Source organism: Amia ocellicauda, chromosome 3 (genome assembly GCF_036373705.1).
Source record: "Amia ocellicauda isolate fAmiCal2 chromosome 3, fAmiCal2.hap1, whole genome shotgun sequence".
NCBI classification, from domain to species: Eukaryota; Metazoa; Chordata; class Actinopteri; order Amiiformes; family Amiidae; genus Amia; species Amia ocellicauda.
The window spans coordinates 10,589,235-10,601,584 of NC_089852.1; the positions used below are offsets into that span (position 1 = coordinate 10,589,235).

The 12,350-nt window shown below is 40.0% G+C and overlaps 1 protein-coding gene across 1 annotated transcript in view; it reads left to right on the plus strand.

Annotated features, from left to right (window-relative positions):
* Positions 1-573: 573 nt before the first annotated feature.
* Positions 574-12,350, plus strand: part of LOC136736558 (guanine nucleotide-binding protein G(i) subunit alpha-2) — an 86,813-nt gene continuing 75,036 nt past the window's right edge. The window contains exon 1 of the mRNA XM_066698124.1: positions 574-1,578. Within this exon, the coding sequence (XP_066554221.1) occupies positions 1,461-1,578 (118 nt within the window). The 5' untranslated portion in view covers positions 574-1,460. The remainder of the gene's footprint in view (positions 1,579-12,350) is intronic.

The window sequence follows — 12,350 nt, forward strand, 5'->3', positions numbered from 1 at the left end:
TGCTCCTCCATCACTAGCTACGTTTAACAAGATCAGGCCTCAGGCCAGGGCTGTATACATGTTGATATCACTCCGCCGAGAAATCAGTTCTCAGAAACACTGGGTACGGGACTGTGTACAAAACAGCAGAGCCAACAGGGTTAATAACAGGGTTAATGGCTCCTATATAGGACTCAAACTGGGCACTGTCAACATTGTGGAATTGATAGGCAAACTTTAACAACATCTGAATTAAATGTGTTATTGATACATTTTTTGTTTGTTTTATATGTATTGGCTTATTATGTTTGTTAAAAGTTATGAAAACAAACAAATAAGAAACATAACATAAATATGTAAAAAAAGGAATCAAGTAACTGCAAGATGTAAGCTTTAATTAACAAAGTGGAAGAAATTCCTCAAAATAATTAAAATTGGAATCATAATAATAATCTAAACATATACACATCTATAGATTATGTGTATTATCTATTTATGTATTTATGTCTTAGCTGTTATTCTTTTTATTCTGCTGTTTTCTGGAGACTACCAATCCCATGATGCAGCGGCAGTGGGCGTCTGGCAGGGGAGGACTGTGGTAGTGCGGGGTGGCTCCAGATCTTGTCTCTTGCTTATCAGGCAGAGGAACTTCATAACGGGCTCGGGTGTGGCGACCAAAAATACTGAAATATATTCATTCAGTAAAGACAAAAAGAAAGAGAGAGAGAGAGAGAGAGAGAGAGAGAGAGAGAGAGATTTCAGTCCTCAGTCCTCAAAAGCCGGAAGGGTTTGGAGAAAAGGGTGGAATAGTGCGTTATTATTATTATTATCATCATCATCATCATATTATACTTCGAACCGTCGGCGCATCAGTTTGGACACATTTGGACATATTGTCTTCAGTGGCCTGTCTCCATTCAGCGACTGCAACTCTGCGGTCGGTGTCCAGCCCAGTTCAGCTGCTGTCACTGTCTTCCTGCTACCTGCGGAGGACGAGCTGCACAGGAATCTCCTGCTAACTTTTATGGATGTTAATGGGACTTTAAAATCACTTCTCCTGCTCGACTGAACGTGTCATACGTGAGACTTTGCTCAACTTTGTGGATTTCTCATCGCTGTTACTTTTTGGTCTTTTTGAAATCAAGGGTTCAGTGGATTTCAGGTGCGCAGCGATTCCTGGCGCAAGATCTGCCCGCTGGAAATTAAGTATCTGCTCTCGGAAACGCCAGAAGCAAAACAGTAGGACATTATTGCCAGTGGAGTTTGAATTTTTTTTTTGGTTGGGTTTCTCCAAGATCTGTATGCGCGACCCTGTGGATACACCTTTAACCTTGAGCGTTTCTTTTAAGAAGAGGAAGTTGCCCATAAGTGCGTGTGTGCACGGCTGCTGGAGCCCCTCTCTACACCCTCAGCCCCGGGTCTGCTGCTCTTACTGAAACGCACGCCCGCTTTTAATAGTGTCTGTGTTTGCGTTGGGAAACATGGGCTGCACAGTCAGTGCCGAAGACAAAGCCGCAGCCGAGCGGTCCAAGATGATCGATAAAAACCTCCGGGAAGATGGGGAGAAGGCTGCCCGGGAGGTGAAGCTGCTGCTGCTGGGTAAGGAGGCAGGGGAGCTCCCTCTGCCCTGCTTATTGCGCTTTCATGCTGTCCATCTTGGAGGCTGTCGCGTAGGACTTGCTCGGCAGAGGAAGCAGAAATGGTGGTTGTTTCTTAGGGACTGAGATTTGTTTGGAGATCTGTGTGATTATTTCCAATCGGCAGGTGCCTGATTTCGGATCCAGGTGGCAGATGTTGGATTGCGGACTGCATCCATGTAGAGAGAGGAGAGGTGTCGTGTTTGTATGGGGTACACATGCAGGACGGCGCCCTGGTCATTTGGACAGTGTGAAATGCCCAGCTGAGCGCAGGACTTCGACATTTTGCACAGCGTGTGTTTTATAGGATTCAGTCCGTGAGGGTTAACAGCCCTTGGGCACAGCAGTCTGAGCAGTGACCTATGATGAGATGAATAAGGAAAAGCAGCCTACATTAATGGACCGAATCATCAGGCCGTGTTGGCTAATTGAAAATGAATCGCCTGTTCGTGACGCATTCATGGTAAAATAATACGACATAAAAAACCTCCTCACCATGTCTTTGGTTTGTAGGTGCACTACACTTCAGCACATTGACCATAACCACTTCCCAAATAGATTTCTTCCAGATAAGTGATATTGAGACGTTATTTTAATTGATTAATTAAGTGTATAAACACAACCTCTCAGTTCATACATTTTATACATACTTGCTGTATTGTCACCTAGGACAGAAATATAACTCATAAGTATACCAACCTCTCTTATTTGTCTGCTCCATTTGCTAGTGGGTAAGGCAGCAGTGCTGATTCAGTGTAGCTTTTGTCTAAATCTCCTAATGGAGCTCGTTACCTCACTGAAACAATGTTGCACCTCTTCAGTCAATTAGCAGATGTTAATCCAAAGATTTCCATGATATGTGCTGGACTGCTAGGGAGGACCAGAGCGGTGCATGAAAGATGCAGACTGAAGAACTAGGGTCATCTGTTGATGCCTCAGTCAGGCCTAGGGACTCCTTATATTTTGTAATTGCCCTTCTGCAGTAAGTTGCTTATTGGAGATACCTGTGGGTCAGAGGATCGTGCAGGATGGAACTGTATGTAATAGGAAAAAATGGCTAAATAAATATAATGGAAAAGCAAAATGCATAGGTTTAATTTGCAGTGTCAGGTCCTTGTATTTTATAAGATAATCAATGTAATGGTGAATGGTTATCTGATAAAAAAAAAAATACTTTTAGTGTCACTTTAGACTGATTGCAGGTGGAAGGAGAGCTGTTTACTGTAATGAAAACCAGTTTTGCCCTCTAAAGAAGTAGATGGTGGCATGTTGTTCGCACACACACGTGTCCTCTCATTGCCTTGCACGTTACTTCTTTAGACAATATGTTAAAAGCCATTGCTAAGACTCTGAGCAATATATTAGCTCATGAGCACCTTATTATTTATGTCAGGAGTTATATATTAGAAGGGATTGACATAAGTAATGCTTTTCCTAGAGGTATCAATAATTGTTACACTGAATGTCCTGTGCAATGTCTTTGACAGTGTTTTGACAGAAAACATTGCCACCCATAGTGGGTGTTAAACAAACCAGGACCAACGCAGCAGGTAGGCTGCCTTGCAGGAGAATTAACAAATCAGGGCCGAATAGAAAGTTCTGGTAACTGGCACTGACTGTTACAAGGCTGAGAATGGCCTGATAAGCTTGCTACTGGAGTAAAAAGAAAAGTCTGGAAAAATACATTTTTTTTGTTTGCAAAATCTACAAACGCAGGTGGATTTTAATGCTTTGACTCGGATTGACTGCTGTTTATGTAACTTCTTAAATGGAGGTCTCTTTATGCTCAAGAAATCCAACGATCATCAAGATAAAGGGATTTGAGTTACTTTCATTCTTAAACAAATGCTGTTCTGGGTGTGTGGCTTCCTTAATTTGAAACGCAAAGGTTTGCCAAGTGACAAGACACCCGTTTGAATGGACGTTCCAACTGCACACACCCAATCAAAGCATGCTATCCAGAGCTCTACAGAAGCCACCTGTCTTCCTTCTCATACCCCATGTCCTTGGGATTATATTCACTGTCGTGTTGCAGCCGAAGCTCCTCTTACAGGAGTTCAGATTCTTGTTCCTCATTGGAATTTAATGTTTAGAATAATTCCAGTCCATTACCAGGCCCAGCAATGTAAACACAAGTTGCATGTTTTCTTTTTCTGTTTTCATAACAGATCTTTGGAAAGACTGAGCATATAGCTGCACTAACAGGCTGAAGAATAACCGCATATCATTGAAAAACAGAAATAAAGAACAACATCATGATAGAGAGCTATCTTTATAGTCCAATAAAGAAACATTTTGTTCTGCGTTGTTTTCACATCTTGGATTCATGGTGCAATGATATTCAAAGAAATCCAGTCCATTAACAACAACATATTGTCATCAAGAGGTTTGAGGAAAGCTTTGTTAGCTGGCTTTAGATGAGCACAGATTGTCATTACAATGTGCATTCAATTCTGGATGATTGACTCTTACCCCCAATTTATTTAGCTCATGCTTTTGTGGTGGACTATTGATGAATGATTTATAAATGAAGGTGATGGTTAGAAGTTTTCCATATGTTCAAAGAGATTACTAGCTGAGGGGATTGCGTGAAAGCATATATGGAGGCGTCATACAACAAGACATTGAGTTTATGAATTTAATTGTGCAGATGTACATTATTTGCATATGAACCCTCACTGGCACCCTATTCTAACCATGCATACCTGTAAATATACCACATTCTTACCTCACACTTCTCTTCGCTCCTAGAGGTTAAATCTAACATTAAAATGTAGTGAAGATTGAAGAGTTCTAGAGATCTTTGCTGTAATTAAACTCATGACCCTCCCCTGGCCACCATTCCCTGTCTCAATTGTAAATATTGCTCTGTCACAGATGTAAATATTACTTCTGTAAACATTTCTGCACTCTGATGACACCAGGAGGATGACATAAATAAACTAGCTGTCAGCTGCATTTTGTTTGTGTGAGATAGAGAAGATGCATTCAGTTGCCTGGAGTCGCTGCTAAATGGTGTTGCTCTTTGACAGTGACAATAGTGCCTGTGTGTATGAAGCACAAGTGACAGAGAATTTAGTGTCCGTGCTTCTGGTGAAATGTAGAGGAGAGAGAAGAAGAGTAATTAATTCCACTTCTAGCAATATCAAACATATTATGTTTATTTAAAATATTTTCCTGTATCTGGTACAGTTATCTACTGGCGTGTATTGTCAGAAATTAGGGGTTTAATCTCAGAACGATTACCATTTTCACAGCTAACCAAACTAAGCAGAAGAGATGGAAAATGAACTTGCATCTCCTACAAAGATTTGGTTCATTAAAAAAGAACCATTAGTCCACACTCAAAACTCTGCTTTCCATCTCTCCACAGATCAAAATATTTAAGAGCTTCACTATGTAGAAGCCAGAGAAAGAAACCATATCGTTCCAAAACCTTGCTTTGTTTTATTGAATTAAACCAGCGGAAACATTTTGGCATGTAAGGTAACGTTTCTTAACTCTGCCTTGTGTTGCGATTCCAGCACTTCCGTTTACATCAGGACTGTTTACTTTTTAAATTCTTTCAATGGACAAAGAGGTGAGCATTAATTTGGGGAAATGAGTGTTCAAGGAGTGTGGAGTTCCAACTTCATTCAGATAATCATAACAAGGTTCATGAGCCAGATAATATTGATTTATTTCCATGTTTTTATAAAAAAATATATAAAAAGAATACAAATTGTTGTATATCAGCTTTAAATAGAGAGAGCGAGAGAGAGAGAACTATTTAGCAACCCAGGACACAAAGCAACAGCTCTGCAGTGTGTCCCAAAGAGGCCAGAGCAAGTTAATTTCTTCCTCTAATAAATGGACACTCATGCTCAGTCCCATAACATAGCATTTTCTTGATGCTTCAGGGTTCATGTTAAGTAAGCAAACTAGGGACTTCACACTGCTTCCAGTAGCAGATGGAAGCAAGGTCTGTAAATCCACCTCATTGAGAAAACTAGTCTGGGCTCTTCTTTGCAGTTTTGTTTTTTTGTTTGATTCTTGTTTTCTACAGAACTGCTTATTTCTTACTGGAAAACAGTTTTTCTGATTCTCTTCTATAAATGGCAATTGTACATTGATGCTAATGCTAATGGATCCATTAGTTCCTAAAGGAAGACTGGGATATTTGTCCATGGGACCCTGTTCAGTCCCTGAATAATATGGCTTGAACAAGATACCATATGCAAGTGTCTTTATCCCCTGACACTATCCCTCTGACCCCACTGTTGAGCTGGTATAAATCACTGGCCTGCGACTAACGGGAAGTCAATTGCTTTCCACTTTAAATCTTAACTGGGCCATAAAATTGTATGGTCCCAATCTGCGCAAATTGTTCTTTATGGCTTTGCAGTTGACCAGTGCTTCGTATGCGCTGTATTACTCCAATAAGATAAAAAGCAACCATAAGGCTGGGGATCTGGGAATTCCTGAAGCAACAACAGTACCGCCTCAATCAGAGTTAATGAATGACAGAAGAGGGCCCGGAGTGAACTCTATTTCATGTAATTGTGTTTTGCCAAATGTTATGATTTGTTTAATGCATCTATAAAGGATTCAAGCCAGTAAGTTGAGCAGCAGGGCAATAGGCTGCTGATTGGGAAACACGGGCCTAACGTGGCGCGCCCCGGGCTAGCATATTAGTACCTTACGTTCACTGTTAATTGGTTCAGGGCTGCTCACATTTGTGTTCATAGTGGAGCAAATGGAGACTGTAAATTGTGTTTAATGGGATCATTTCTGAATAAACAGTATACAGATTGAAGCGAGTAATTATTTTTTAAATTTTAATAAACTTCTTAATGTATTTTGATGAGGCATCCTTTCAGCCAGCAGCATAACAGTTGCCCAGAACAATATTTTAATTGTATCTGCTCTGCATGGCAGGATTTTGGCTTTTCAGATCTTGGCTTAAGAGTTTCAGGGCACAGCATGGATAAGTACATAAGTTGAAAGCATTAAAGAAATCTCCCACCCCTTACACCAAAACAACTTGAAAAGCTGCTCAGTGTCATTTTGTGGTTAAACAGAAAGTTTATATAATTATTGAGGATTTTTTTTTACATTATAAGGGAAACAAAACTTCTCCCTAGTTTATTTAGTTTATTCCCTGGTGGCGTACAGTTCCTCCTGCTAGTGCCCACTGTATTTAAATGAGGACAACAAATTATTTGTATTTCTCTTACAAGTATTGGCTATGTATATTGAACTGCATAGTTAAACAGTGTTGGGAAGCATTGAAAAATAGGGTTAAAAAATATCCTGTTAGATAAGGTTTCATGGTGTATAAAATAAACACTGTACACAACAGAATAATGCAAGTTGACTGTTTAAACCAGATTGTTTATTATTGCTGAGGAGGAAGCTGGGGCTCTGTGTTGCGGCAGGAAATAGGTGTATTTCATTTCAGTTGAGTGCCTTTGTTCATTTTTTTGGTAGGTGACAGCAGTGCAGGCACTTCTGTGCTCTCAGAAAGCATTGTGCTCTTGACACTCAGTCTGCGTGACCATTGCAGAGCCCTTAAAATAACCAATATACTGAGATGTGTGCTCTACTTATTACCCAGGTCTCACCAACTTAATAGCAGTGTAATAGCTCTGCCATTTCTGCCAGATTCCTTCTTTGTTTCTGCAAATGATAAAACTGAGGCAGTTTCCCAGTTTATAACCAAGGGGGGCGGGGGGAATGTAGGATAAAAGTTGTTTTAACCTTCTCTGGCATTTCAAATGGTGTTTGTGTAATCTGCTTTTCTCCAACAAAAGCAGACTTTTTTTCAAACGTGAATCACTATAAATGTGCTTTCATATAGTATAATTTTAGAAACATAAATAATTTCGCCTACTACTGCGAGTGGTCTTCCAGATGGCAGAGACATTGCTACAGCTGGGTTCCTCGCCTGGCCAGCTCTGGATCCAGAACCACTATATCATGCATCTCCTTGCAGTGAATGCCACCGAGTTTGCCAGGGGGGCCTAGTGCTGTATTACATTGGCCAGATAGGCTGGAAAGGGAGACTGAACAATTTAAGTGATCCATGCAACAAAATGCAGCCAGTGCCTAATTAAACATTACTGCATTGATTTTTTCAACTTGCAGGTAGAGTCTTTCTTGACTCCATTGTTGGTGGAGGAATGCAGGTTTAGCCTGATTATGGTTCCCAATTTTACACACAGGTGTCCACTTTAATAGTAAGGGACAGTCTGCCATACTGCACATTCACACTTAATTATAGTGCAGTGTGATTACAGCATCCAAGACGCCTAGACAGGATTTAGGCTGTAATTCCTATGCAGACACATATGAAAACATGTCTCAAATCTGAAGCTTACAAAGGTGTATATTTTTATACATTTATATATATATATATATATATATATATATATTTTTTTTTTTTTTTTTTTATTATTATTATTATTATTTTTTCTCAATATAATCCACACTGTGCCATATATCTGACATCAGTCTGGTTAAAAAAAATAAAATACTTTTACACAATTTTGGAAGAATTAGGCTTTTTTTTTTCTGCATCTGGGAACAAATACTTTTTTGTATGTGATTTGACTTCTATTTTATTTTTCCCAGTTCTTGTTGCCTCTGTAAAAGAGAGATTGTAAAGTGAGGTATAGCATTTCTCTCCTTGCTGCCTTTCTTTTATGCTTTCAAGCATAAGGTTTTTGATCACCCATTGTACCGCCCTGAGAATGAGCCTTTAACACCACTTCAAACAGCAGACTTGGGTGTGCCTTAACCATCAGTTGCAAATCAGAGGCAGCCCCCCCCCCCATTTCCTATCACCTGTCATTTGACAGATGGCCCAACTTTGAGAAAAATGGAGAAACATGCTTCCTCTGGACTACGACTTTCACCTGAAACCAGATGCAAATAAATTAATAATAACAATATCAACAACAAAAGATTCAATTAAATTGGGAGTGGGTTCTTACACTGTAAGAAATACTACCACTATTAGTGAAACAAGAGTTGTGAATTGGTGCTGCAGGGAGGAAAAAATTAAGATGACATTAAAGGGGGAACATGGCTGAGTTAATAATGATCCATTCTGCAGGGCTTTGTCTGGGAGCAGTTTAAAGCTCAAGCTGCAGGGGACAGGTAGGAGACAGGTGATCATGAACCTGAAGCGACTTGGCACTTACAGCTGAGGGACAAGCATCTGTCATAAAATTCCTTATCAATCCAGGTTTGCCCCCCTGAGAGGAGAGTACAGAGCCACTCACCCCCCTATTCTCACCCATTCTATGTCACATGTCATATGTGTGTTCGTTATTTCCTTTTCCTGTACCTAGAAACCTGGTTGCTGTTGCAAATGCATCTTTAACAGAGACACAAGTGTTTGTATAACCTTTTCAGAAATCTTGGAAACCAAGTGAGAACATTCTGCATCTCAATGATATTCAGCCTGTGAAGTGATTAAAGGCTGATTAAAGTGATTACATCAGAACTTTGACCTGCCTGCTTATATAGCGAACCACAGACACATACTCGATTAGTCGTTATATTTATGAGTAGAAGAAAATTTTCTTGACAGACGGTTCTAAGCTGCCATTTACTACAGGTTTACAATTTAAAATTTCTATTAGCAGGTGGGCAAAAGTTTTGTTCTAATCTGGCCCTAAATTTAAGACCATCAAAGTTCTCCAGGTGTTTTATTATTCCTAAGTCATGTGGAGGGCCTCTAAAAATATCCCTTATCCTTGCTTCTTTTACAAAATATATTTGGCCATCATTTGTAAATGACCCATTCATAGCTTTTTCTTTCAACACGAAAATCATAAGCTTTTCAACAGTTTAGTGCTCATGGCGACTCTGCCAAGCACATAATCACAAACAGGTGAAAGCATGTCAAGCAAAGCACCTTTCATTGTTTTCAAGGTTAATATTTAAAACTAATCCAGCTTTGTCTAATTCATAAATACCTAACTACCGTACACAAGATTACATTACTAGAGCCACAGAAAACGGCCTAATCTGCGACAAAAACCCAATTGATGACTCTTCCTGGGGACGGTGCAGGGCATTTATGAAGAAGGGCACAGAGATCTGCTGTCTTCCTGGTTGTTTATTAACACCCCCTTCACTGAAGCAGGCATTTCCCTGGTTGTGTGATAATAAATAATATTTGTTAGAGACAGAGAAAGTGAGTTTATGTTTGTCCGCATTGGGCACTAATGCAGTAAAGAACAGAAATACACAGGCCGAAAGGGGTTCAGCAGGTGTACTGAATCCTGGGAGAATGCAAGTGGTTTTGTAATTTCCTTTGCCATCCAACAGAATGGACTGGATAGGAAAATGGGGAGTGTTTTTCATGGGTTGAACCTGTTCAAGCACAAATCTAAAATATGATGCTTCTTCAGGCCAAATTATCACACACTAAAATGTGAATGGTATCTCATCACTACCATAGCTCTATGCAATGTTAAATGGTGAAACTGAGTACCTTCCTTGTTTATGTTATTATATATTGTTTTGCTGATTTAAAAATACATGTCTGTTGACGGTCTTGAGTTTGCTGTCAGTGTCTTATGTATGTTATTTTTCAGCCACTTCCTCTATCAAGAAGCAGGATTTTATTGTCCTTCTGTCTCGCTGATGGAAAGATAATTGTGTGTTCAACGTCAGTGTGGATGAGCTTTTCATGCGTCTGCAGTCTGTCAACTTGTCACTCCAAAGTGAAATAAAAATGTATTACAAAAGTAGATCAAGGCTAGTAATTTGTGAGGTAATCTCAAACTCCCAACAGAGCAGGACAGTATGCTTTACACTTGATAAATGAAGCTATTTTTAGTTTTTCTCTCTGAAAATTGTACAGTTGGCCCCTAGGAGCCTTTTCTCAGTTTGTAATAATTTGTCATGTCTAAATTCATTGTAATTTCACATTTAAAGTTTTTTTTTTTTTTTTTTTCGCTTTCAATAATTTTGATTCAGCCATAGACTCGTATATAATGGGAGTATTCCCCATTAAAAATGTGTAAGAAATCATTTTATTGTGCAAAAAAGGGTGTTTTGTACACTAAATTCTTCATTTAGTCATAACATATGTCTGACCACCACCCCTTCCCAGTTACTTGCTGTAGCTTATCTCATTGTTTCTAATCATTAAGCAGTGAACTGTAGAAAATATTGATATTGGCCTCTGGTTTTTTGTCTTCTATTTTTCTTCTCTTGCTCTCCCTTTTTCACCAGGACTGTCTAGGTTCATAGAGTCGTGATACTGCTGAGAGATGTAGGAGTGAGTGTGACAAGCACAGTGACACAAGGCTAGGTGATAATTACTGTCTGGGGTGGATTAGAGTTCTTCCCTTCCCACCCCCTCCTTTTGCTGAAATGGTTATCACTTCTGAATCCCTGCAGAGCCTTTAAATGCTGTTCCTCCATTGTTTGGCCTGGAACAAGTCACCGGGTGTTGTATTAATAGAGGTCTTCTCTCCACTACCCAGGTGGCTGACACGTTACAAAGTTTAACTAACACATTTGCGGTCGGTAATGTCTAATGTCGGTGCGTCTGGGTGTTAATACTCTCCAATTATTTTTCTGCTGCTACACTGCTCTGAAAGCACTCATGAATTTTCCATGCTGTCAGTCCTGAAGAAAAAGAGTGACAGCGGAGTGCACCAAAGTGCTGGTCAATCCTGTCTTCTGCTGCCCTGGATGGCAGAGCGATAGCCAGGTCTAGGTTTTTGCACATGTAATGAAATAACAGCTAGGTGTCACTGGCATGATCACAGGAACAAATTGACTGGGGAGATTTGATTTAAAGATCAAAGAGCATGGGGATTGCAGAAGCAGTGGCGCTGTATCTTGTCCCTTGAGCCGCTCGTGTGGCACTGTGGACACTTCTGGGGCTGCTGTAATGAACCAAGTCCTCGATTAACCCATAGCAGTTGAATGGAGCAGAGTTGAAAATGCTGCCAAACTGAAAAGGATAGGAAGTGGTCTGGCATGTACATGGTCTGTGTTGGGTACTGCTGTAGTTAACAATGCATGATGGGTAACAGGAGGTAAATTACTTCCCTCAGCTTGCCGCTTTTTGCATTCTGAGAATCAATAGAGGAAATGGGCAAAGATGTTTAAATAATGCACTGTGGTCACAGGGCGCTCAGAATTTGCAGGCACAGAACGGGCCGTGAGTGGTGTGGCAGTGTATGAAGGACTGGGTGTTCGCAGCCTGCTCTAACTGCCAGTGGTGCAGTGGAGTTGTAACATAATTCTATTGAACATGAAACAATGTGCTCAATGTTTTAGCCATGTTGGATGAATTTCTCCATCACTCCAATGAACAAGGCACATGCAATACAGCCACCTCTGCTTGATTCCCTTTCCATTGCCCTGCCGTTGGGCCATGCCCTTCATGTGGTTACTCTAGTAACTCAAAACAGGAAAGCCAGTAATGGTTGTACGGTGATGGGTGCCCGCCTCACTTTGACTATAAGCGTTTCCCTGAATCCTTTGAGTACAAATTGCACCTGAATTTACCATAAATTCTCTTTGTGTGTTTTTGCGTAGGTGTCCTGATTGTTGCAGATTATTAAGGTTTTAGTGTATTAAATGTCTTTCTTGAAAAATGCAGTCCTCTTTCCAAAGTGTTACTGAGCTCTTGGAAAGTAGTTGTGGATACAATATTGAATTATATAATATTGTTTCTTCCATTCATAAATGCAATGAAAAATCTGTTTACACATTAGAAAT